Here is a 27,846-nt window from a genome sequence, read left to right as displayed (position 1 = left end):
GCGGACATCGAAACGTTAATAAAATAATTTTTTAGTTAAATTGTGGCTTATTTCGCATTTAAAATAGTAAGTAATTATTAAATTATAAAAAATTCACACGCACAGCTGAGGCTTTTAGAGAACATCTATTTTTATGGACCCGAAGGTCGAGTGTACATATTATAACCTCATTTTTTTGTTTTTTAATAGGTACGTATAACTTTTTTGGCGATGGCTGCTAATTTTTTTGTGTTTTCTGTATTTTATAAACTATCTACGTTTGGCTCATAATGCAAATAGTCCCCGCTGTATGCTTGTCCAGTTAGGTAAATTATTCCGATTAATTTTTTTGCACAAACTTACTCAAAAACAGGTCCTTATAACAAATCCACAAGGTGCCAAGCAATACCGCGGTAGAAAAATTTTTTAAACATTTTTTTAAACGAATTCAAAAAATCAATTTTTTCACTTCGGACAAATTTGTTTTAGATTCTCTGGATCAAACTGAGCAAAAAGGTATCTTGTGATTTTTCTATAAAATTGACTGTTGTCGAGTTACATGCAATTTTAAATTTGAAAAACGCGAAAATGGTCATTTTCAAGGCTTAATAACTCGATTAAAAATTATTATTATGAAAGTCATAAAGTGACCAACTCAAAAGTTTAAAGCCACCCCTGCAATAGCCTAAAGAAATTTTTGTCATTATTTTATTACTAACTATTATTTTTAATAATTCAAAATGAGCGCTAAGCATGTATTGAAGCGGCCGTCCGCGAGAGAGAGATGTACAATATTCATTGGATGTTTTAAAAAAATATCGATTGGAAGTCAAAAATACGTTTTAAAAAAAATAAAAAAGGAATTTTGAGGTTATATGTATTGTACACTCGACCTACACGGGTCTATAAAAAATAGATATGTTTTGTAGAAGCCTCATAAAAATTTTAAATTAATTGCAACTTTAAACAAAAAAAAAAAAAAAAAAAAAAATAGAAAAATTGACGTTTTTTGTGGGGACAGGGGGAGGGGGGTGGTGGGCTAAAAATGCGATTAGTCTTATTTTTTAATCCCATATAACGTAAAAAAATGAAAAAAAAAAATATTCAGGCTGTATCAATCTCAAAAAATATCATTAAGCCCGCAAAAACCCTTACATAACTTAAAAAAACATGGTTTTTGGGGGGTTTAAAGGTGTTATGCCCAATTTTCGATAATCCTTAAATACTCATTTATTTCAAATTATACATAATCTATTAACAAAATCTTGAATTGATCTATGTTGCAGTCTATAAAATGGAGAAAATCCCTAAAAACCCCCTAAAAAAACAGTTTCGGGATTTTTCAAGATGGCGCACCTGACGGAAAAATCTGAAAAAAATCAGGGAGATAGCTTTTGATAAAATACACAAAATGCAAGAAAAATTGGACCTGCAGCCCCCTCCAAAAAAAAAAAGTTATAGGTTTTAAGAGAGTTAAAAAAAAATTTTGAGGTTATGTACACTCGACCTAAGGGTCCATAAAAAAGGGCATGTTTTGTAAAAGCCTCAGCTACACGTGTGAATTTTTTGAAATTTTGAAATCAATTGCAACCCAACTAAAAAAAATTAAATCTAAAAATCTACGTTTTTGGCTGTGGGGGGAGGGGTAAGGGGGTGGCGAGCTAAAAATCCGCGTTATCTCATTTTTTAATTGCACAGAACGTAAAAAATTAAAAAAATTGAATTCTGAGAGTGAGGGCATTTTGCCTATCTTAACGGGGGGTACCCTTTATGATCTGATTTAACAGAGAAAAAAAATTGAAGTTTTGAGTTATGTCACTTTTCTTTTAAAATATTTTCACTTTTCTAAACATTAACGAAAAATACCCAGGTCACTTTTCGAAATACAACGGTTTCCATGATAAATAACGATACGTTCACTTCGAACGTCAGAACATAACCTCAAAAGTGTCATTGTTCCGGAATAAAAGTATTTATTTAACCGCCAAAGGAATAATGACACTACCGCCACCTTTCGAAATTGAAAGTAAACATCTATGTGACATATTTCCTGGTAAACGTAGAGTATTTGGAGTCAATTTAACAAGATAACTGGAATTATGCATTTTTTGAGTAGTCATTTTTCTTCCGGATGAGCGAAATATAGAAAATGTATTTTTGTTTAATTTACTTAAAAATTGTTTTCATTTATTTTTTATTTTTAGTAATGACGAAATGTATTTCAACGCACCCCATCTAAAACGTTTTACCGCCGAGTCAGTATATTGCGGAATTTTAACTAATATTTGTGAAATATTAAAAACAACATACGTCGAGGAGGTCCAAGCATTTTTAGAGTATCTGATAGAAAATTTTCCACGCTCACACAGAATTGGTACTTGGTATATGCTATTGTGTGACATATTTACTTCCCGAAATTTGTCAAGTGAAGCTGTGAATGTTATTATAACAGCACTCAGAACTAAAAAAGAATATATTTTGGAGTATCAGATTTATGAATTTGCACATAAGGCGCAAGCGCTAAAAAAATCTAAACAAATTGAACAGTATACCCATGATCAACTTGTTGAATTACTACCGGATCCTATCAATTCAGAATGCTTTCCCCAAGCTAGGATAGATGCCAAAATAATTAAGGAGTAAGTATATTAACATAATATATCTCAGTGACATTAGAAGTGTTATACCCAGAAGGAATCATTTCTTGGATTTGATTTTTTGGCAGCACAATGAAAATATTAAAGCATGCTATGATAACAATATCAATGTTTTATCTTTTATAGTTTTTGTAAAAATAAAGTTTTATCTTTAAATTTTTTGTGAAAACATCAATTTATGAAGACCGGTTGGTACAGAAATTTTTAGTTTTTATTCCTCAGTGTAATTGTATTCAGTGCAGGAACATGCCTCGAGTTCGAAGACACCAAAATTACCACCATTTTAGCGATTTTGGCAGGGGTAGAATTATTGCCTATAGAGATATGGGTTTGTCGTATCGCGAAATTGGCCGTCTTGTTAATTTTACGGCAATAACAGTTATGCGAGTGTCTCGTGTGTGGACAAACGAAGGTAGAGCAACACGAAGAAGACCAACTGGTCAACCGAGGCGTACCACAGGGCGTCAAGGTAGGTGCTTTAGACTCCTGACTCCTAGAATCGCTGACCAATGGTTTGAAGTAGAAGGTAGGCTTGTTACTATATACGTACGTATAAATGGTATACATTTTTATTTTACAGTCGTATTACTCCGTAGAGTAACCAGGTGCATTTTCCGTGGGAACTTTACCGAGCTGCAGACGGGGGATGTGAATTGCATAGTGTAGAATTCCTTCCCTTTGTCTTACTGCAGCATCCATTTGGCTTGCAAATTGTAGAAGCCTTGGAGGTGTCACCAGGGAAATGTACCAATAAGTTTTCAATTTAAAAATCTTTTAGTAATATTTTTAATATTTTCAATATTATTAATTTTGCTATTAGGATTGAAAACTAACTTCATCTTTCAATTGCCAGATGACGCTAGTCGCCTAATACCTTCACTTCGGTTGCAATGGGTGGGAAAAACTCTCGACGTTAGTCAATTGGGGTATGGAGAACAGTGCCTACGTTCTTTCCTATGAGGCTCCAATAAGAGCCGAAAATCGCGATTCAGAGGACAGGACTACGCTCCGTATTCTAATTGAAAAGTAAGATTGTTTTGCCTTCGCATTGCAACTGAATAAAAATGGTATACATTTTTATTTTATAGTCGTATTACTCCGTAGAGTAACCAGGTGCATTTTCCGTTGGAACTTTACCGAGCTGCAGACGGGGGATGTGAATTGCATAGTGTAGAATTCCTTCCCTTTGTCTTCACTGCAGCATCCATTTGACTTGCAAATTGTAGAAGCCTTGGAGGTGACCAGGGAAATGTACCAATAAGTTTTCAATTTAAAAATCTTTTAGTAATATTTTTAATATTTTCAATATTATTAATTTTGCTATTAGGATTGAAAACTAACTTCATCTTTCAATTGCCAGGTGACGCTAGTCACCTAATACCTTCACTTCGGTTGCAATGGGTGGGAAAAACTCTCGACGCTAGTCAATTGGGGTATGGAGAACAGTGCCTACGTTCTTTCCGATGAGGCTCCAATAAGAGCCGAAAATCGCGATTCAGAGGACAGGACTGCGCTCCGTATTCTAATTGAAAAGTAAGATTGTTTTGCCTTCGCATTGCAACTGAATAAAAATGGTATACATTTTTATTATATACGTACCCTATACCGTAGAATTCGAGCCTTTGGACTGGTTTCATTCCGCCCACGACGAGCGCTTCCTTTTGCTGCGGACCACTGTCATCAACGTTTGAATTGGTGCAGAGAACGGCAGCGCTGGCTGACAGAATGGCATAATGCAGCATTCAGCGATGAATCGCGATTTTGTTTAGGTGTGCATGATGGTCGTAAGATGATAAGACGTCGCCGTGGAGAGCGACGAGATATCGGGCCTGATATGGGGTTTGCTGTTGAAACGAAAAAACGATGGACTACCCCAGCTAATTGAAACAATATTCGATAATATTACCTCAACTAACCAAGATAGCCATCGTTACACCCTTAGCTTAGCTCAGTCACTCAGGTGTGTGTTCGTCTTGTCCTAACCTTAGAATGAACTCTGAAAATTGGAATGGAAGCAAACAAAACATAGTTTTTAACTAATCATGTTTATTGTTCATAAAGATATAATAAATAAAATGACTTAGTAAATTGCATTAACAAATGTATTCAAATTCTTGCCAAAAACTAACAATTCTGGATTATACTTATGGCTTTTGGTAGCTGATGGTATCTTCTTGATGTCGTCTGGTACTGCTGCTGGTTCTGCAACGGGCTCTGGGGTTGTAGGTGTTGTATTCCACCAGGCCTACGGATGTTGGTGGTCGTTGCAGTCTTGGTTATGTGGTTGCAGCCCTGATGACATGGTCCTCGTTGTTGTATCGCCGGCGATTTGAGGGTTGTTGAAACTCCCGGAGGGAGAAAAGTGGTTTCTTTCCAAAAAACTATAAAATAGAGACACATATCAATCATCAAGAAGAAAAACCAACGCGTGCCGTCTGCCGTTCTAATCGTCAGAAAGAGTAGCAGATGACAAGAATAAATCAAATGAAATTTAGATGAGAATAGTTAAAATTCTGATTACTAAACGTGCATACATGTAAATTAAAAGATAATTATATTTGAAACTAAAATATCAGAACACATGGTCTGACATTGGAAGTTAGGTTAGATAAAAAACAATATAAAAACTGTTAGATGGAGAAATATAATTACTGTAAGAAATTATTAAAAAAACTATTTGTAGCTCACCCCAAGAGGAAGATGATTTGTTGAAATAGAAATGATTTATTTTTCGAATTACATGCCTTTTTAAGGATTAATTTTTCCCTTCCAGTGTATGTCAGGGAGTAGGGGGTCAAGTCGATGAAGTGACACTGTCATTGAAAACGACGTTTAAAATGACAACCAAGTACTATGAAGTAGCGGCATGTTCCGTATTGAAAATACAGATATTTGGAGAGTATGAATATACGAGGTATGTTCAGTATGATGATTTAAATGAAAGAGATATATTAAATAGAAGATAATAAAAGAGGGTAATAAAAGAGAGCGCCAACCGATTTTTAAAGGGGAAAATGGGTAAACCAATTAGAAGAAGATAATTATTAATGAAATATTAAAGGAAATATGGTAAAATAATTATTTAAAAATAAAATATCAAAGATGTGACGTTTGTAACGTTACACTGTTGAGAGGCATATACACAGGAGAGTCGGAGTAATGGTTTGGGGGGTTATTGCCTATGGTAGCCGATCACCACTTTTGTTGATTCGAGGCTGTATGACAGATGCGCGTTATATTAATGACATCTTACAAACTACTTTACTGTCTTATCTAGACTAGACGGCCGTCGAAACGCCCTTTTTCAGGAAGACAACGCGCGTCCCCATGTTGCTCGTCGAACTATGGACTTTCTCCAAGAAGCTGGCGTTAATTTTTTGCCGTGGTTACCCCGTTCACTGGGTTTAAATCCTATCCAACATGTATAGGATATGATGGGGAGGAGACTGTCCACTTTGCACCATCCTCCACAGACTCTGGCACAGTTAATCCATGAAATTCAAGTTACTTGGAACGAGGTGCCACAAGCAGACATCGATCATCTCATTTTGTCACTGCCTAGACGTGTACAGGAGTGTATTCAGCTAGGGGGTCGCCAAACATATTATTAATTTTTTTTTATTAAATGTCAATAAAAAGTCTTGCCAATGTTATCGTTTCATTCTTGATGAAAATGTACCATGGTACCAAAAAACTAAGTTCCAGAAATGATTCATTCTGGATGTAACACTTCTAATGTCACTGAGTATATGTATATTTAGTAAAAAATCATATTTTATTTTACACAGCTCATCCTCGGAAGAATAGTGTCATATTTTCAAAATTAAAAAGTTGAGAAAACCCATCCCACAAAACTAAAAAATTGTTTTTTGTGAGATGTTGTATATTTGTTTGCTTCGAAACTCGTTGGGAACCACAACCAACTATTCAAGTACATATTAAAAAAAAAATAAAACAGTTTCTAATATTTATTAAAATCAAAAAAAACACCTCTTAAAGAAAAAACGTTACGACAGTATTTTCCCAAATTCATATTTACTTATATCAGTATGCAGCCCAATGTTACCCTTCTTATAAAGGTGCCTATCTTCTATAGGCGAGCGGGAGATACCCCTAAAATGACCAGGTACTGACCACGGAGAGGTGAATGGCTAATTTTAGACATACTGTATGTTTTTGACGGTGCTGAAAACGAAAATGAGATTTATTTTGAATTTCATGTGGGTGAACATTGCCAAAATCGCAATTTTACCCTAAAAATAAATAAAAATGAAATCATGTTTTTTTTGCGTTTACCTCGCTACAACTCTGTTTCATTTTAATATTTTTTTCTGAAATTTTTACAGTATATAGCTCTAACATTTCTGAAGACAACGGTACCTGCTCTAAGCTTTATAGGATTTCGAAACTAATATTATTTCTAAACAAAATTTAAAACCCACAGTATGGTGGAGATATGTAGATGATGTGTTTTCAATATGGCCTCATAGATCAGAATTGTTGGATACGTTCCTGAATATTATAAACGATCAAGAAGAGACAATAAAATTTACAATGGAAAAGGAATACAATAACAGCCTACCTTTCCTCGATGTTTTGATCTCAAAGAAGGATACTGGATATGAGACTCAAGTGTATAGAAAACCAACACACACCAACAGATATCTCAATTACAAATCAAATCACAACATCAACGTTAAAAAAGGAATCATTAAATCCTTATATGATAGAGCCAAAATTACTTGTTCTAACGAAAATTCCTTTTTAGCAGAAAAACAATTGTTAACATCTGTTTTATTAAAAAATGATTATCCTTTATCGTTTATAAATAAGGAATTGTCAAGATTGGATCGAATGGAACAGAACAACTTAGATCGGGATCCTACAACATTCACAAGAACTAATACGAGGAAAATATCAATACCATATATAAAAGGACTATCCGAGAAACTTAAAACAATAGGAAATAAATTCAACATTTCAACAACATTCAAAACAACAAACACATTGAGATCTATTCTATCTAAAACTAAACCTAACAATGATCAAGAAAGAACAAAGAATTGCATTTATAAAATACCTTGTGAATGCGAACAATTTTATTTAAGTGAGACATCAAGACCATTAGACGTTAGAATAAGTGAACATCAGTCTTAGAGAATTTGATAGATCTCAAATATGTCAACACGCATGGGATAATGAACATAGAGTTCAGTGGAGAGATTCAAGTATAGTCCTGAAAGAATCAGATAGTAAAAAGAGAAAAATCAAAGAAGCGGCTCTAATTATGCTAAATGAAACCAATTGTGTCGCAAATTCCTCGGTAGAATGCAGTAGGATGTAGTTACCCATACTGAAAGAGGAAGTCAATAGAAAGAAAATAACAAGATTAGTAAGTCAATAATATCGAGGTAGTACATATTTTATATTTTAATATTACTTATAATATCTAGTATTATTAATATTATTTATAATTTAAACATGTTACAAGTCAGAATTTGGTATTATTTTTTGAGAGTAAATTAAATATAAGACCAAATACTTACGTTGTGACGGATATTCTTGAGTTGGGGTTGATTTCATGTAATCGAATGAACTATCTTTCAGTAAGTCGTCCCAGGAACGCAACTCACAAATATTGGCAATATAATTTTAAAGTCTTCTACTTTAAAATGTATAATATATGTCTGAATTGCCAATATAAATGAGTCAGATTAAATAAATTATTAGAAGAATTTTTTACTTAGCAAACAACATTTTTGTTTATTTTAGTAATATTTTGTATTTTGACAACGGCACCCGATTTGGGCGTCGAAACGTTAATACAATTATTTTTTCATTTTAATTGTGGCTTATTTCCCATATAAATAATTAATCATAAAAATGCCAGAAGGAAATAGCTTCAGAACAACATTAAGCTTTAATTCTTATTCTGATAAAGGTTATGAATTTTTTAAAAGAAAAGGTGCGGATTTGTGCATTGCAAAGTTTAATCGCAAAAGTTGAGTGACGAAATTTCAAATTTAGACTTTTAATCACGTTTATGTTAAAATAGAGAGTACAAAGAAGTTTTCTGGAAAATTTTAGCAAAATGTTTTGTAGAAAAAAAAATAGTGCAATTTTTATTATCGACATTAGAAATCCCCAATATAACGGTTATTTTTCGAGATACTGACCATGGGTGGTGAGTGGCTAATTTTGGTCTTAGATTATGTTTTTGACGGTGCTGAAAACGAAAATGAAATTTATTTTAAATTTTAGGTGGGGGAATATTGTCAAAATCGCAATTTTACCATAAAAATAAAAAAAGTGAAATCACGTTTTTTTGCGTTTAACTCGCTACAACTCTGGTCGGTTTTAATATTTTTTTCTAAGGTTTGTACACTATATGTTGCTCACTTTTTTGAAGACAATGGTATCTGTTTTAAGATTTTAGTCTTATTCTAGTAACAGTTATAAATTTTTTAAAGGACAAGGTGCAGATTCGTGAATTGCAAAGTTTAATCGCAAAAGTTGAGAGGAAAAATTTAAAATTTATTTTATGAATCACGTTTATGTTAAAAAATATAGTACAAAGAAGTTTTCTGGAAAGTTTTAGTTACAAATGTTTAATAGAAAAAAAATGACGTTACTTTTAATATAGACCTTATACATCCCCAAAATAACACTTATTTTTCGAGATACTGGCCATGGGAGGTGAATGGCTAATTTTGGTCTTATTTTATGTTTTTGATGGTGCTGACAACGAAGAAGAGGTTTATTTTGAATTTTATGTAAGGGAACATTGTCAAAATCGCAATTTTAACCTAAAAATGAAAAAAAATGAAGTCACGAAGTTTTACCTTTAACTCACTACAACTCTGTTCCATTCTAATATTTTTTTTCTAAAATTTCTACAGCATGTATTTCTCACCTTTGTGAAGACTATGAAAGTAACTATAGTAACTACTAGTATTTTAGTCTTTTCTTTATAAAAGTTATGAATTTTTAAAAATAAAAGGTGCAGATTCGTGAATTGCAGAGCTAAATCGCAAAAATTAAGTGACAAAATTTAAAATTTATCTATTTGATTACATTTATGTTAAACCATAGAGTTCAAAGAAGTTTTATGGGGAGTTTTAGGTCTATTCTGCGTTCCGCAGTCACTTTGCAGTGTGGGCAGCATATCCCAATATAAAACTTATGGAACCTTGCAGCTCAGTGTTGCCGGTTTTAAGCAGACGAACTTAAAGTCCGTCTAAATAGAATATTTCAGAAGTCCAAAACATCTTGATTTGAAAATCTGTGGGTTTTATTATTTTTAAATAATTCATAGATAGGTACTATGAGAGATATTTATACGATATTAAAGATATATCATTTGAATATTAATTATAATTAGCCTGTGATTTATATTATATTTAATAGTTATTTATGATATAAGTGTTACAAGTACAATTTTAAGGCACGCATGTAAAAGTTCATGTGAATTCACATGAGTGCCTTAAAATGTACTTTTTAACACGTGTACTTTGTACGCACGTAAGAAGTTATACTTCTATTATATGATTTCAACGAAATAAATATACTTTCAACAGGTTATTTGTATTTAAAGATTAAACTAATTTTTACTTACTACTTTCCAAAAATTTTTTATTAAAACAATACTAAAAATAAAAAAAAAGTTAGATAACACACGGAGTCGAACCGGGGACCTCTAGATCTCCGGTCGAACGCACTACCACCGAGCTAAACTCCCTTTGCTTTGACAGCTTACAAGATTTCTTATACATACTGACAAATTTAATAGACCAAGTGAGGTTTAAAAATACTTTAAAAATTATTTCATATGAATATTAATATCTTTTAGCAACACTGTTCTTCATAAGAGTCTGTACTGAAAGGTGACCGTGGAACGCAGTATAGATGTGTTATAGAAAAAATATGGAGCAACTTTTAATTTTAAGCAAAACGTGGTTTAACTTTTTTTATTTTTAAGGCAAAATTGCGATTTTGACAATGTTCTCCCACCTAAAATTCAAAATAAACTTGATTTTCGTTTTTAGCACCATCAAAAACATAAAGTAAGACCAAAATTAGCCATTCACCACCAATGATCAGTATCTCGAAAAAATAGCGAAAACTTTCCAGAAAACTGCTTTGTACTCACGTTTTATTTTTGAATTTGATTTAAAATCTATATTTCAAATTTTGTCAGTAAAATTTTGCGATTAAACTTTGCAATTCACCAATCTGCACCTTTTACTTTAAAAGATTCATAACTTTTACTAGAATAAGACTAAAAGCTTAAAGCAGAAACCATTGTCTTCAAAAAAGTGAGCGATATATAGTGTACAAACTTTAGAAAAAAATATTAAAACGGACCAGAGTTGTAGCGTGCTAAACGCAAAAAACGTGATTTCATTTTTTTTTATTTATTTTTAGGATACAATTGCAATTTTGACCATATTCCCCCACATAAAATTTAAAATAAATTTCATTTTCGTTTTCATCACTGTCAAAAACATAATATAAGACCAAAATTAGCCATTCAACACCCATGGTCAGTATCTCGAAAAATAAGCGTTATATTGGGGATTTCTAATGTCGATATTAAAAGTTGCACTATTTTTTTTTTCTATAAAACATTTTGATCTATAACTTACCAGAAAACTTCTTTGAACTATCTGCATTAATATAAACGTGATTACGAAGCTAAATTTTAAACTTCGTCACACAACTTTTGCGATTAAACTTTGCAATGCACAAATCCGCACCTTTTTCTTTGAAAAATTCATAACCTTTATCAGGATAAGAATGAAAGCTTGAAACAGGCACCGTTGTCTTCAGAAATGTTAGAGCTATATACCGTAAAAATTTCAGAAAATGAAGCGAAGATAAAAATTAAACAGAGTTGTAGCGAGGTAAACGCAAAAAAACGTGATTTCATTTTTTTTTATTTTTAGGTTTTTTTTGGCCCTTGAGAGCTATGCCCATTTAGCCAGCAACATATCCTAAACTAAAAACTATCTATTATTTTTAGTTAACAATAAAAAACTGAAAACGTTTGTTTTCTATACTTCCACAAAATTTATTATATCTAAGTGACTACAGCTGTTTCGGCGGAGTGCCTTTCTCAAGTAATATAGTTTACAATGTGTTTGCCTTTTTAATCTTCAACTGAAGAGGTTGAGGAGTGGGGAGCTGTTTGTCTCGAGTTGGTCATTCAGAATTATATCTGTATTTTTCAGTTTATTAATTTCCATAGATTCTAAAAAAGATAGCTTAAGGCCTTTATTTTGAATATGTAGAATTTTAAACTCTTCATTGAAAGAATGATTATGATCTAGAAGGTGAAGTGCGTATGTAGAAGTGTCTGTTTTTCTATTGTTGAATGCCCTTTTGTGTTCTGCTATCCGTTTGTCAAAAGTTCTGCCAGTTTGACCGATGTACGTTTTCGGACAGTCACCACAAGTTAGTTTGTACACACCACTCTGTAGTTGCTTTCTCTTTCGGCTTTTATTGTTATACAAACTAACTTGTGGTGACTGTCCGAAAACGTACATCGGTCAAACTGGCAGAACTTTTGACAAACGGATAGCAGAACACAAAAGGGCATTCAACAATAGAAAAACAGACACTTCTACATACGCACTTCACCTTCTAGATCATAATCATTCTTTCAATGAAGAGTTTAAAATTCTACATATTCAAAATAAAGGCCTTAAGCTATCTTTTTTAGAATCTATGGAAATTAATAAACTGAAAAATACAGATATAATTCTGAATGACCAACTCGAGACAAACAGCTCCCCACTCCTCAACCTCTTCAGTTGAAGATTAAAAAGGCAAACACATTGTAAACTATATTACTTGAGAAAGGCACTCCGCCGAAACAGCTGTAGTCACTTAGATATAATAAATTTTGTGGAAGTATAGAAAACAAACGTTTTCAGTTTTTTATTGTTAGATACTTCCATCAAGTAACGGTCGAATCCATCAATTATTATTTTTAGGTTAAAATTGCGATTTTGACAATGTTCCCCAACATAAAATTTAAAATAAACCTCATTTTATGTTTATTATCAATAAAATTAGTCATTCACCCCTCCGTGATCAGTATCTCGAAAGCTAAGCGCTTTTTTGAGGGTGTCCCGCTCGTGTACTAGAGATGTTAGCGACCACATTGACCCATCTTTTTCTATTCACAGCAGCTCGAAATATATCAGTTGACGTTAGACCAGTACCCTTCTAAGATTGGCCAGCCAGGATATACATCTACATCCAGGGCCTCTCTTGCCCTCAATCTGGTCTTGTAGAATCAACTGTTAGAAGTCGGTGCATACTCCGCAATGGGATGCATAAGTCCCAGCGCTGTCGACCTAAGTGTAGTAGTCGCTGAGGAACCCCATGTGGTATAGGGATGGCGGTTTTTGACAAAATACCGGTTTTCGGTTATACCGGTTTTTTTTGCTTACGGTTTAACCTGGCGGTTATAACCGGCCAAAAAAACCAGTTTTTGGAAAAACCGGTTTTCGGTTTTTTTAATCCAATAGGTTACAAAGTTACATTTTACAATACACTTTAGTTTGCGATAATCCATTCGACTCGATATCAATACGATCAAAATTAGTACTATCGAAAGAACATGTATTACTTTTAACACGTTTGTATATTTGTAGAATAGGTACATTTTAACTCATTTATTACTTCCTGTATGAGTGTATCGTTTTGAAAACGTAGCGAAATTCTTGGTGATTTATATTCGTAATCAGTAATTCCATATTCATAGTCAGAGCATTATTTTTGGTAATCAAAAAAAGTCATTCACCCACTTTCAATGTCAAGAGTTAAGTTTGAAAAATAGATGAGGTTTGCGTCTAATTCAACCAGATCACTTCTTATGTAAATATTATGATTACAAATACCTTTTCAAGGAAATATTATAATAAAACTTAATAATTGTTTCTGGCTGATGTGAGATTGCACTTTCAGTTTGCTTCTGTATTTTATAAAATAAAATAAAATTTGAATTATAGTTTTGTTTGGAATAATTACTTGAGAATAATAATTATGATTGGGATCCGAAATAATACCTAACCTAATCCTAATCACCGTAAAAACCTAATAACCGGTTTTTGCTTTAAAAAGAAAAAACCGGTTATAACCAGGACAAAAAAAAACAACCGGTAAAACCGGTTTTTGCGAAGTAAAAAAACCGGTTTTAGGTTTAAACCGGTAGGTTTTTCCCATCCCTAATGTGGTACCGCATAACTTTTATAGAATATTATTTCGTATTTTAAGTTATGTATCCGTCTTTTTAAGATGTTCTTTAAAGCTCGGCGTTCTATTGAGTGTCACACCTAGATATTATGGGTATTTAGTATGAATGAGGAGTCTGTCTTCAAAGTGGATATGTTACAGTTCAAGTTGATTCTCAGTTAGAGTTGACTATTCCTAGTTCGAGTCAACTCCAACTAAAACGAGCAGTAAAAGTTGATTTGAAAAAATTTAATTCAACTTTTACTAGTTTGAGTTGATTATTCCTGGATCGTTTCAGTAAATGTTGAATATACGAGTATAATCTCATGTGCTTTTTAGATGACTGTGCGTCTCTTTGTTTTGATCGTTTCAACCACTTATCATGATTTGAACATATAGGCCAGGAAATGAAGCTGAAAAAATGGCAAAGCTTCGCCGTTTTTCGTCCAGCATCGATTTGTACAAAAAATTTGTGATTAGGCTCATTTACTACCCCTAATTGTAAAAAAATATAAAATAACAAAAGACTAAGTTTGCAATTTTATAGCACATAAAACAACACTAAAAATGTTGCTCTACATCCTTCTTCTTCTTAAAGTTCCCTCTCCTATCGGAGGTTGGATATCATAATGACTATGGTCATTTTGTTTGCTGCTGCTCTGAAAAGTTGTAATGAACTACAGTTAAGGGGGGGTATGGTTTGAAATATTTAATTTTTTTATTATTTCAAATAAAAGTGCGTACTTTCAAGAATACTCTCTGAAAATTTCAAAATAATCGGAGTAAAATTACAAGAGATACAGCGTGTTGAATATCCCTACCTTCGACTTGCTTTGCTGCGACTTCGCGCCAGCATGCTTGAGCGTAGTGAGAAACGTTAAACAACTGTTCGCCTTCTCTTTTGTAGATTACTCCTCGATTCAAAAAACATATTTCAATGTGCATCACTTTACGATTTGGCAGACAAATAAGAAGATGAAGATGCAGTTGTCAAAACTTTAAACGCATTTTTCTCAAAACTGCCTTTTCAAATTCGGTGGACATTGTAACTGAAAAACCACTTGGCCGATCTACCTGATATTTTGCAAATATTTTCTTTAGACATTTCATGAGGTAAAAACGTCGAGATGTTTTTCTTTTTTTGCTTATTTTTTGTTCAGCAATAATAAATCTGTTGATTTTCACAAAATTTTTACCAAAAATTTCATTTTTTTTGATTTCTGAGTGATACCAAAAATTCAAAAATCATTAAAAATAAAAAAACTCGACGTTGTGACCTCGTAAAACTCATAAGCTAATTAAATCTTTTTGAATTTTTTATTTCGTATGATCTAGTGACGAGTTCTGATGTCCACCGCAAAATCCATTTTTTTGTGAGCTGCCTGTCAAAATTTGTCACCAATGGCTTATTTTTCAATATTTTGGATTGAATTTTTTTCTAAATATTCTTTGAATTGTACTTAATATGTTTATTTAATTTAAAAATAAAATAATTGTACTATAGCTTCGAAAAAAATTCACAAAAATGTGCTTGATATGTTGTTGACTTTAAACTATACCCCCCTTAAACCATTCTCTAAGGAGCCAGGAGATGCGTCTTCTTCCTTTGATCCTTCCTTGCATAACATAACTCTACATCCTACCAGATTGAAAACAATGGGAACCTTCTCTTCAGGTTCCCATTGTTTTCAATCTGGTAGGATGTAGAGCAACATTTTTAGTGTTGTTTTATGTGCTATTAGATTGAAAACTTAGTCTTTTGCTAGCAGTTGCCGCTAGGGCATCCATGCCATTTCGTTCGTTGCAGTTCTTGACTGCACGCTGGGGTTTGTCCTGGTTGGGTCAGAGAGAGCAGCATATGTGCCTCCTGATGAGAGACTAATAAGTTTCGAAACCGGTAGAGGTGCTTGCTGCACTCTCTGATTGGACTAGAATATGATGCGGCTGTAGTTTCGTGTTGCAACGAAATTGAAAATGGTTATTCATTTTTGATATAAAATAACATTTTAAACTTTAATATGGTCAACATTTGGTTTTTATTAGTTAAATAATGATTCTTTTATGCTTTACGATATTTACGATATAATAGGTTTGTTCGTAGAACGATCAGCAACCGTTGCCAACCGTCAGACGCAAGCGCGTTCGTAGTCTACGAACTCGAACTGTTAACTGCGCAGCGCTAACTGTTAACTGCGCATGCGTCTGATGGTTGGCAACGGTTGCTGATCGATTGGATCGTACTACGAACAAACCTAATATAATATTTCAACTCTTAAAACCACCCTTGTTGGAGCTATAAATAAAAAATCTATGTACAGGTTAATTTTAGTTGTTAAAAAAGATACAATTTAGTACTCGTATCATTTTTTTTCGTATCTCGTAATATTTTCGGAGATATTTTGATGATCAATTTTAATTAGGAGAGTAGTTAGGGGGTTGTTTTCACTGATTTTTTCGTAGGAAAAAGTAGGTACCGACCTTATTTTGATCATAAGTCGCTCAATTTTTATGCTAGAAACTTTTTAAAGGTTGTATTGTATACTTAAAAAACATTTTGTACGTTTTTCTCGAAAAATACAAAGTTTTCCGTTATTTGGCTTTGAATATTTCAAATTATGCATTTGACGAAAAAAGCTACCCTTTAACATGCCGTACCTCAGTTTGTCTGGGTTGCAGAAAAACTATAAAAAAAAGATTTTGTTTGTGTTTCTAAAAGATACAATTTTTAAAGCTACAGTTTTTTTATTAAATGTATATTTTTTGAGTTATTTTCAAAAAACCCTCTAAAAAAGTCGATTTTTTTCGTTGAAAAATTGTTACTTTCAACCGCGAATACCTCGAAAAATATTAGTTTTACGAAGAAAACGTAAAGAACATTTTTTTCTTAGAATTACATTTTCCATCGAATTCCATGGTTAAAATGTAATGAAAAATTCCCGTCCCCGAGATGGGGGTTGCCACCCCTAAGGTTTTAGCGTACAGCGGCATGATGTAGAAAATGATCCCTGGCCTATTCCCTACCTACTGTGAAAATTTCAAGTAAATCCATGCTGGACGAAAAAATTTCGAGTCAAAATGCTTTATTTCCTGACCTAATATCCAGTAATAACATTTAATTTCTAGAATCGGTTATTTGTGTGAATCAACTCTTACTAAATGGCATTGGGAAGAGTATACTTTAACTAAAGTATTTTTCAGCTAACAAGACCGCTTTGCAATTAAATGCTGATAAGTTTATTACTAGCGGAGCAGATAAGCGGCGATATCTTTTACACTACCTTTATGAATAACATTTTACTGGTCTGTTGTTTCAATCAGCACTCCTCAACAAGTTATCGTTTATTGGTTTTAATATTTTATTGCAATAGTACGAGTACGGAATATTTGTTTAAACAGTGAATTTATTACATGATATTTTTTTTTAATTTCTTCTGACGTATCGTATAATGTAGGTTCACCCAATAATCAAAGTTATGCCTTTGCAAGAACATATTATTTGAAAAATAAGGAGTATATATGTGTCATAATAAATGTAATCTCCTTTATTCACACTTTAAAAATATTTGTTTAATATGTATGTATTTCTTAAAGGCACACAATCATTGAAAAATGATTCATGCTATTTAAGGCCGGCCGTTGTATGAAAGAGAGGTCCCCAAGTCGCAGTGCAACAGAGAGAAAAGATTCTTTCCCGAGAGATGCTGCCTCTATCGGAGAAATAACGCAATAGATATCTAAGCGAAGCCGCGGACTCCAGACTTTATAGTCAGCTGATAGTTTAGTTTCAGTACAGAGAGGTATGCAGGTGCGGTCTCGCTAAGATGACTCGAAATCGTTTTATATATGAGGTGCGAACTTTTCATTTTCTAGGAGGTTTAAGGACGGGGTCTCGCTGAAAATTTTACTCGGATAAATACTGTGCTCGTATCTCGTGGTAAAATCTAAACCAAAAGTATTGGAAAAATCTATTTCGCATATTGGTTCATCATAGTTTGTTACCTACTTCTCATGTCCCAATATTATAAAATTATACCAGGGAAGAACAATTATATCACTCAAATTTGTCTAATTGTCTAATTTAGAATGAAAATGTAATTAATGTTTAGAACATTTAATGAAAGCTTATAACCAAGGATGGTACTAAAGATGAGCAATTTGGTCCGTCGGTCTGCCTGACCGCGAATATAACTCCTCCGTCACTGTACCAGGTAGAATAGCGAATGAGGTGTCGAATGAAAGCCTATAATCCAAGGATGGTACTAAAGCTGATAAATTTGACCAAGGCTGTCTGTCCATCTGTCCGTCCGACCGCGAATGTAACTACTCCGTCATTATGCCAGGTAGAATGACAAATGAGGTGTCGAATGAATGGTTATAATCCAACGATGGTACTAAAGATAAGCAATTTGGTCCGTCGGTCTGCCTGACCGCGAATATAACTCCTCCGTCACTGTACCAGGTAGAATGACGAATAAGGTTTCGAATGAAAGCTTATAACCGAGGATGGTACTAAAGATGAAAAATTTGACCAAGGCTGTCGGTCCATTTGTCCGTCCGACCGCGAATGTAAGGTCTCCGTCATTATGCCAGGGAAAATGACAAATGAGGTTTTAAATGAACGATTATAATCCAACGATGGTACTAAAGTTGAGCAATTTGGTCCGTCGGTCTGCCTGACCGCGAAGATAACTCCTCCGTCACTGTACCAGGTAGAATGACCAATAAGGTGTCGAATGAAAGCTTATAACCAAGGATGGTACTAAAGATGAGAAATTTGACCAAGGCCGTCTGTCCATCTGTCCGTCCGACCGCAAATGTAACTTCTCTCCGTCATTATGCCAGGGAAAATGACAAATGAGGTTTCGAATGAACGATTATAATCTAACGATGGTACTAAAGATGAGCAATTTGGTCCGTCGGTCTGCCTGATCGCGAATATAACTCCTCCGTTACTGTACCAGGTAGAATGACAAATGAGGTGTCGAATGAAAGCTTATAATCCAAGGATGGTACTAAAGATGAGCAATTTGACCAAGGCTGTCTGTCCGTCGGTCCGTCCGACCGCGAATATAACTCTTCCGTCACTATACCAGGTTGAATGACAAATGAGGTGTCGAATGAAAGCTTATAATCCAAGGATGGTACTAAAGGTGAGAAATTTGATAAAGGACTTCCGGTTTTACAAATGGGACCGGAAATACTGTTTTAAAGTCACCGGAATAGTAAAAGTGATATATTATTCGACGAGCCTTCGCAAGGCGAGAACATATATATACTTCCGGTTTCATGAGTGTCTTTCCGTCTGTCCTCCTACATACAACTCCTCCGTATTAATACAGATATAATGACAAATAATGAGGTTTCGAATAAAAGATTATAACACAAGGATGGTATGTAATTTAACACAAGATGAGTAATTTAACATCGGACTTCAGTTTTAGAGTTGCAACCGCAAGTATCTGTTTTAAAGTGACTCAAAGTATGATATTAATGTAAATGAATATGATCCAAAATTAGTAAAATCGTATATGAATCGACGCAAAGTTACACGAAGAGTTAAAATATCGACTTCCAGTTCTACTTTCGATTACTTTGGATGAAAACCTAGGACTTACGAAGTCCAATTACTTGTTAACACATGCTCTTGTGAACATGAACGGAAAGAAATAACACGAGTAGCGTTCATCAGCAAATCATCAACGGCTGATAGCAAAACTCTACGAAATTATATCACTCAAATATCATATATACATATACGTTATAGTCTAAGATCCGAATATAGGTCGACCTGCACCCATCTGCTTTCCGGATGAGACATTTTTTTATTAAATTTCATACATAGACAAAAACGACTTGCATGGCTTGCCTATCAAATTCGTGTCATAGCTATCCTTAAGGTGGGGTGAGCTTAGAGTTTGAAATAAATATTTCAAGCATATTTTTTTGAATTTTTTTTGAACTTATAATGGAATTCTTAAAATCCCATGGACTGATCGGGTCACAAATGAGGAGGTCCTTACAGAAGAATGGGGAAAAACCGAGAAGTATTAACCACCATCAAATCTCAAAAGTTGGAATACTTTGGACACATTATGCGAAATTAATCCAGATATGCCCTCCTACAAGCCATTCTGCAAGGAAAAATATTTGGAAAGCGAGGTCCAGGAAGAAGAAGAACATCCTGGTTAAAGAACCTCAGAACCTGGTTCAACTCAGCATATGTGAAGCTTTCCTGCATTGCTGCAGATAAAATAAAGATTGCCATGCCATGGTGATCGCCAACATTCGTCACGGACAGGCACAGCAAGAAGAAGAGGATAGAATTATTTTATTTTTAAATTAAATAAGCATATTCACTATAATCGTTGATTGATATATTGGACGGCCTCTAATATCTCAATCAACGCTATAATTCAATGAATTTAAAAAAAAATAAGGAAAAATATTAAAAAATAAGCCAACGCTCAGTGAATCATGTGAAACGAAAAGATCAAAAATATTTTATTAGCTTTATGAGTATTATGAGTTTATCGAGCATAACTCTGTCGAGTTTTTTCAGTTATAACGATTTTTGACTTTTTGGTATTACTCAGAAGTCAAAACAACCAATTTTTTGCTCACGAATGGGTGAAAATCAACATATTTATTATAATAAAAAATACGCATAAACAAAAAAAAATTGTATGTGCAATTTCTTAGCACGTTAAAAATTCGGTTAAAATTCACATTCTTATTCCAGTCAAAACACAATAATTAACAAGTCGCTGATGTGGCATTTCGATCATCGACCGAGAAACACATTAAATTTTTATTACTGGTGTTGATAACGTGAACGGTATCAAATATCACATCGTGGGCAGCTGTATTGATTTTAAATAATAAAAAATGTGGCAGAGTCTCGAAGAGTTATAACGCCATTGATGATGATGATGAGCAAATACTTTTGAAATTACAAAAATGAATAGGTTTTTTTGTATTACAATCAAGATTATCGTTTTCAGGACAAGCAATTATCACCACAAATAGGATGTTTTGAACAGGGTTATTCAAAGCAGAGTGCTGCATGCACGATTTTTAAAAGAACTCACAATTGGAATTCGATATTTGGTAATCTAAATTACAATTCATGCTTAAATTTAATTGCTAATCACTATTTTCGTACCAAAAACCGGTTTAATGGCGATTGCTATAATAGCCCTATCTATACCTATAACCCATCTGCACACTAATGGAACGCAGATTCAGATAGAGCGCGTTAAACAGTCTTGCTACCTGGGAACTATTATAAATAATGAGCAGTAGAGCAAAAAAGTTGAAAATGGTGGAGGTATTTAGCATCAACGGTTCTCCTTTAAAATCAATATGACGGCTAACCCTTCAGCGGAATTCAGTCGCAATTTTAAATTTACACCACTATTGACCTCCCCTAAAGGTTAGAATTATAAAATTTGGGGCAGCTCGGAAACAAGATTCAATTCAATAATTATGCTCCCCCACCCCTTTTTAATATATTCCCGCTAACTCGGAAAATATCAACCGCACGAAAAAAATTGTCAAAAAGAAATAATTGTAGGAAATCATATTTGAAACAATTTTAAATATTCGTAAAAAAAAATGAAAGAGATCAAAATTCAAAATTATGTAAAAGTTAATTCTATCTACTAAGTTCTATTTTTGTATTATAGGTACCTACATTTTTGTCGTAAAACTCATAATTAACGAGACAATTCAATAGTTATGCTCTAACTCTAACCTCTAACTGTCACTATTTCCCCCCATAACTTGGAAAATATCGACATCATTAAATAGTTATTTTCCTAACTAGTGCGGAAAGTGATAATTTCACGCACGAGACTGTCGTTGACCCGAACGACGCGATAGCGGAGTTCGGGCAGGCATTCGAGTGCGAGGAACACACTTTCCGCACGAGTTAGGAATAATATTTATTCTAGGGCCGTACGTTTGGAAAAAGCCACAAAAAAATAGAGTTATATCAATTTTTATTTAGAAGTGAAAATACACAAATCAATTATTTGACAAGGTTGTCAAAAACAAACTTTCAATATTAGTTTATTGCATGTATTATAATATATTATAATGCCATATTACAAGGTATTTGACTTTCCCGCAAGTCGTGCGTGAAAGTGCAACTTTCGGAAAAGAAATGCGTGCGTGAATCTTGAGTACCATGGTTGGATTATAACCGTTCACTGTACACTCGTCACCTCATCTGTCATTCTGCCTGGCATAATGACGGAGTAGTTACATTCGCGGTCGGACGGACCGATGGACAGACAGCCTTGGTCTATTTTCTCATCTTTAGTACCATCCTTGGATTATAAGCTTTCATTTGACACCTCATTTGTCATTCTACCTGGTACAGTGACGGAGGAGTTATATTCGCGGTCAGGCACACCGACGGATCAAATTTCTCATCTTTAGTACCATCGTTGGATTATAACCATTCATTCGACACGTCATTAGTCATTCTACCTGGCATATTGACGGAGTAGTTACATTCGCGGTCGGACGGACCGATGGACAGACAGCCTTGGTCTAATTTCTCATCTTTAGTACCATCCTTGGATTATAAGCTTTCATTCGACACCTCATTTGTCATTCTACCTGGTACAGTGACGGGGGAGTTATATCCGCGGTCAAGCAGACCGACGGACCAAATTGCTCATCTTTAGTACCATTGTTAAATTATAATCGTTAATTCGACACCCCATTTGTCACTAATCCTGGCATAATGACGGAGTCGTTACATTCGCGGTCGGACGTACAGATGAACAGACAGCCTTGGTCAAATTTCTCATCTTTAGTACCATCCTTGGTTATAAGCTTTCACTGGACACCTTATTGGTCATTCTACCTGGTACAGTGACGGAGGAGTTATATTTGCGGTCAGGCAGACAGACGGACCAAATTCGTTGGGATATAACCGTTCATTCGACATCCCTTTTGTCAATCTACCTGGCATAATGACGGAGTAGTTACATTCGCGGTCGGACGGACCGATGGACAGACAGCCTTGGTCTAATTTCTCATCTTTAGTACCATCTTTGAATTATAAGCTTTCATTCGACACCTCATTTGTCATTCTACCTGGTACAGTGACGGGGGAGTTATATTCGCGGTCAAGCAGACAGACGGACCAAATTGCTCATCTTTAGTACCATCGTTGGGTTATAACCGTTCATTCGACACCCCATTTGTCAATATACCTGGCATATTGACGGAGTAGTTACATTCGCGGTCGGACGGACCGATGGACAGACAGCCTTGGTCAAATTTCTCAACCTTAGTACCATCCTTGGTTATAAGCTTTCATTCGACACCTTATTTGTCATTCTACCTGGTACAGTGACGGAAGACTTATATTCGCGGTCAGGCAGACCGACGGACCAAATTGCTCATCTTTAGTACCATCGTTGGAATATAACCGTTCATTCGACACCCCATTTGTCAATCTACCTGGCATAATGACGGAGTAGTTACATTCGCGGTCGGACGGACCGATGGACAGACAGCCTTGGTCTAATTTCTCATATTTAGTACCATCCTTGGATTATAAGCTTTCATTCGACACCTCATTTGTCATTCTACCTGGTACAGTGATGGAGGAGTTATATTCGTGGTCAAGCAGACCGACGGACCAAATTGCTCATCTGTAGTACCATTGTTGGATTATAACCGTTCATTCGACCCCTCATGTGTCATTCTACCTGGCATAATGACGGAGTAGTTATATGCGCGGTCGGACGTACCGACGGACAGACAGTCTAAATTTCTCATCTTTAGTACCATCCTTGGATTATAAGCATTCATTTGACAACTTTATTCGGCAAAAATATTTCTTGGGGATTTTTTGCGGGGATATTTTGTCAAAAAAAAATTGTGGGTATTATCTGTCCGGGATTTTTTGTGGGGATTATTTGTCCGGGGATTATTTGTGGGGATTATTTGTGAGGATTATTTGTGGGGATTTTTTGTCCTTGGATTTTTGTCCGGGGATAATTTGTGGGGATTTTTTGTCCGGGATTATTTGTCCGGGGATTATTTGTCCGGACCCCTAATAAACTCATATTTGTCAAGTACCGAAATTTCCTAAGGAAAGTTTCAAACGGGCCATTACGCTCCTGAATTTTTGATGTTTATTTAATTTTTTTCGTAGCGCCATCTTATACATAATTGCTACATTAACAGAGCTTAGATTCTTACAGATTCCTATACTTTTTGTGTATTATATGTACAAGATTTACGTTTCACATGCCAATTTCTATTAATTCCAGAAATTTATTTTAAAAGTACACCACGCAAAAAGTACTTTATTAATTCACATTTTTTTAACGTTACATCCTTCCGTTACATATAGGCTAGTGCTAAACGGACTTTTATCATGAAATTCATTTAAATACTTGAGTAATTTAGATATAAACGCTCTTATATTTATTGAGAAAAAAGCAAAACTTTCACATTTTTTTATAAACAATACACAACAGGTAGGGTAGCAAAAATATGGCTGTAATTAGCGAGATATATTGTTAGTAGGGTAAGCATTTTTCGGTATACATATATGCTCTAGATTATGAGTGGTGTACTTTATAAAGGTGATGGGATCGCCTATACTTGTAACATTACCAATGGCCGGCCTTAAAAATATATTTCTGTTAACGACACTGTTATCGACAAAGTAGATCAAATTTAAACTTGTCATCATATTACACTTCTGTGTTGTTTAATAGTTTAGCAACATACATAATCAGCAAAAATCTTATTTGAAACATGCGAACGGTTTTTGCAATCACAATCAATGCAGTGTTTATGCCTGTTATTATAGCATTGGCTGTTAAATAATTTGTGTTCGATTGTTTCGTTTGTTGTACAACCCTCGTCCTTTTTAGGGTGTAGTAGTTGTATGGTTGTATATAAATACATACCTATTTTTTTATAGTAGTGTAGTGAGGCGGTACTTTAACCTTCCGATGACCAACCTTTTTTTGTTACACGGATGACCAAGGGGGGAAAAATGACCCCAGGTCAAAAATGTCAAAAATGACAATTAACAAAAAAATGAAGTTTTTTTTTATTTATTTTTGCATGGACTTTATGTCATTCAGCCAGTCACAACATGAGTATTAGTGTCATGTGTAGTGTGTATGTTGAGTAAGTGTCTTGTTACTTTGCAAAGTCGACGTCATTAGCGTAAAACTACTTGAAATTACACATAATAGACGCTATTTTACTAAACATCAACTTCAGAATATATTTTTTATTCGTAAAATATAGGGAATTTTTTTATTTCAAAATATGAGGGTATCTAGAATGATATTAAAGTCAAATAAACAAATAATGAGTTAAAAATTGAAAATACTTTTGAATTTATTAAAGAAAAACATATGCTGGGGTCACAATTTCCCCCGCATGGTCATCCGAAGGTTAAAGTAAAATGAATAATTTGGAGAAACGTAGAGTGTTGTCTCCAGAAGAACGGCGTTTAGTTCTGAAAGTCGAAAGATATTTCAATTTGAAAAAAAAAATAATATGGGTCCATTGGCATCTGTTATGGCTGTTCAGAAACGCACATGCGATGCTTGCGGTATCTCAGAGAGGACATTCCGAAGAATTAATAACATGAGTGAGGATGAAATGAATAAAGTAAGCAAGAGAAATCGTCGACATCCAAAAACTTTAGATTTGCACCAGTCAATTAAACTTGAAATTAAAAATATTACATACAATATGTATAAAGCCAAAGAACATGTAACAATTAGTGCTGTGTTACAAAAAATTAAAGACAAGAAACTGTGTGATATTAGTTTAACAAGTTTGTGGAGAGTGCTGAAACATTTAATTTTTCGATATAAAAAAACAAATAATAGACAAGTATTGTGTGAACTCTCTAATGTTGTTTCAAAACAGTGGCATTTTTTAAGAAAATATATGAACAATAAACGTCTGATAGCCTGAGGCAAGTTGTATTTTTAGACGAAACTTGGATTTTCGCTAAAGGAAATATGTCAAAATCATCCTGGCAAGATGGCACCACGAAATTTTATTCTTCTAATCGTTCCGGTAATGGTAAACGCTACATTATACTTCATGCTGGAAATAATGAGGGTTTTATTCCGGACGCTAGTTTAATTTTTTCGTCCACAAAGAATACAGGTGATTACCATGGAAATATGGATGCAAATATTTTTGAAGAATGGTTTGAAGAAAATTTGTTGAAAAAATTGGAGCGACCATCCATAATAGTGTTGGATAATGCATCCTACCACTCCAGAGTAGAAGAGAGATTTCCTTCAAGCAGCTGGACAAAAGAAGAAATACAGTTGTGGTTGACATAAAAGAAAGTTTATCACAGTGACATATTTTTAAAAGTTGATTTACTTCAAAGGTGTGGAGAGCACAAAATTCAAAAGAAATTTGTTACTGACCAAATGGCTCTTAAATATGGCCATGAAGTTCTTCGATTTCCGCCCTACCATTGCCACTATAATGCAATTGAGTTAGTTTGGGGTATAGCCAAAAATCTTTATGATAAACATGCATCCAAAACAACAGATGACGCTAGCTTTCTTAGTTTATGGAAAGAATCGCTAGAACAAATAAACGCAGTACAATGGCAAAATTGTATTAGACATACGGAAGACATAATCGTTCAGTCTTTTCAAACCGAGCGAGTTATAGATGAGGTCCGGCCTCTAATTATTCGGATAGACAATTCAGATAGTAACGACTCTGATAGTGAAATATCAGACAGTAAATAGGACAAATCGTTTGCTAAAAAGAAGTGTTTCGGGAATTCAATTCGGACTTTGCGGTGTGTTTTGATAAACGATAAAGTACCTTCGGTCTAATTACTGGAGTGCATACTTTCAATAGCTTTGGTATTAATTACTGGACTACACGTGTTTAAACCTTTTGTTTTGTTGAAAACTCTGAAGTGATTTAGTGAAAATTTGTTTCAAGGTTATATTTAATACAGTGTCTGCAGAAACTAGTCTTGGATGTATTTTATTCAAATTTGGACATACCAGCAACTTGGCAAGTATTTTCCAATTTTACTGCATGCAAAATCATTCGTATAATTTTCACTCTACGCAAAATAGAGGCTTATAGAGACCTTGATGAACATTTGATGTCGACAAATAATTTCGAGTAATCGAAATATTCCGTCCCACTTCTTTTAGCACGCCCTGTATATACATATTATAATTATTTTATTTGCCTTTGATACAGCGAAATCCAATATTATTACTGAACATAAAATACAGGAAATTAAATATTTTTAATTTTCAAGCGATCGGAATTAAATATTAACGCCCCACTCTTTGAGGCCCACTGATCATATCTTAATTACATATCGGCCGTCATAGGGTAAAAGGACTTTAGTTAGAGTCTACTTTTACTAATAAATGTTGAATAAAAATCTTCATTTTATATTTATAATCAACTTTTATTAAAACCAGCCGTTTGAGTTGACTCGAACTAGGAATAGTCAACTCCAACTGGATAATCAACTTGAACTGTAACAGATATAAAGAAATAAAGGGTGCAAGAGGTTAGTTAATACTGGATACACTGTATGTACTCATCATTGTTTATTGTCGGTCTTGTTATCTTATACTATTTCCTCATTTCCCTTCGGGAAATGAGAAACTCTTCCGCAGGGAAAACTCTTCCGCAGGGAAAACTCTTTCCCTGCGGGATATACATAACGATCTACTAAACACAACCATTTATACAGCTTCTAATTTTTTCTGTTCTCGGTTATTTTACAAGTTTCTGCTACGTAAAGTAGGCTGCTTTTAATTAGCGTTTCATAGATATTCAATTTCATCATCCAGTTCATAAATAGTTCTTTTGAGGAATTCGTTTAAGTAATTTTTGCGAAAGTTTCAAAAAAGGTAGATAATAATAAAAATACATAATATGTTTATTCATTAATGTAATGTTTTAG

The 27,846-nt window shown here is 34.1% G+C and overlaps 1 protein-coding gene across 6 annotated transcripts in view; it reads left to right on the top strand.

Annotated features, from left to right (window-relative positions):
* Positions 1-27,846, top strand: part of LOC114337623 (fanconi-associated nuclease 1) — a 148,930-nt gene that overhangs the window by 98,524 nt on the left and 22,560 nt on the right. For all 6 annotated transcript variants that reach the window (XM_028288118.2, XM_028288117.2, XM_028288119.2 and 3 more), the window contains one exon: positions 2,184-2,618. In XM_028288118.2, coding sequence (XP_028143919.1) covers positions 2,184-2,618 — 435 coding nt within the window. The remainder of the gene's footprint in view (positions 1-2,183; positions 2,619-27,846) is intronic.

This window comes from Diabrotica virgifera, chromosome 7 (assembly GCF_917563875.1).
Source record: "Diabrotica virgifera virgifera chromosome 7, PGI_DIABVI_V3a".
Lineage (NCBI taxonomy): Eukaryota > Metazoa > Arthropoda > Insecta > Coleoptera > Chrysomelidae > Diabrotica > Diabrotica virgifera.
Note: the sequence above shows the minus strand (reverse complement) of the source record. Positions and strands in the feature narration are given on the sequence as shown.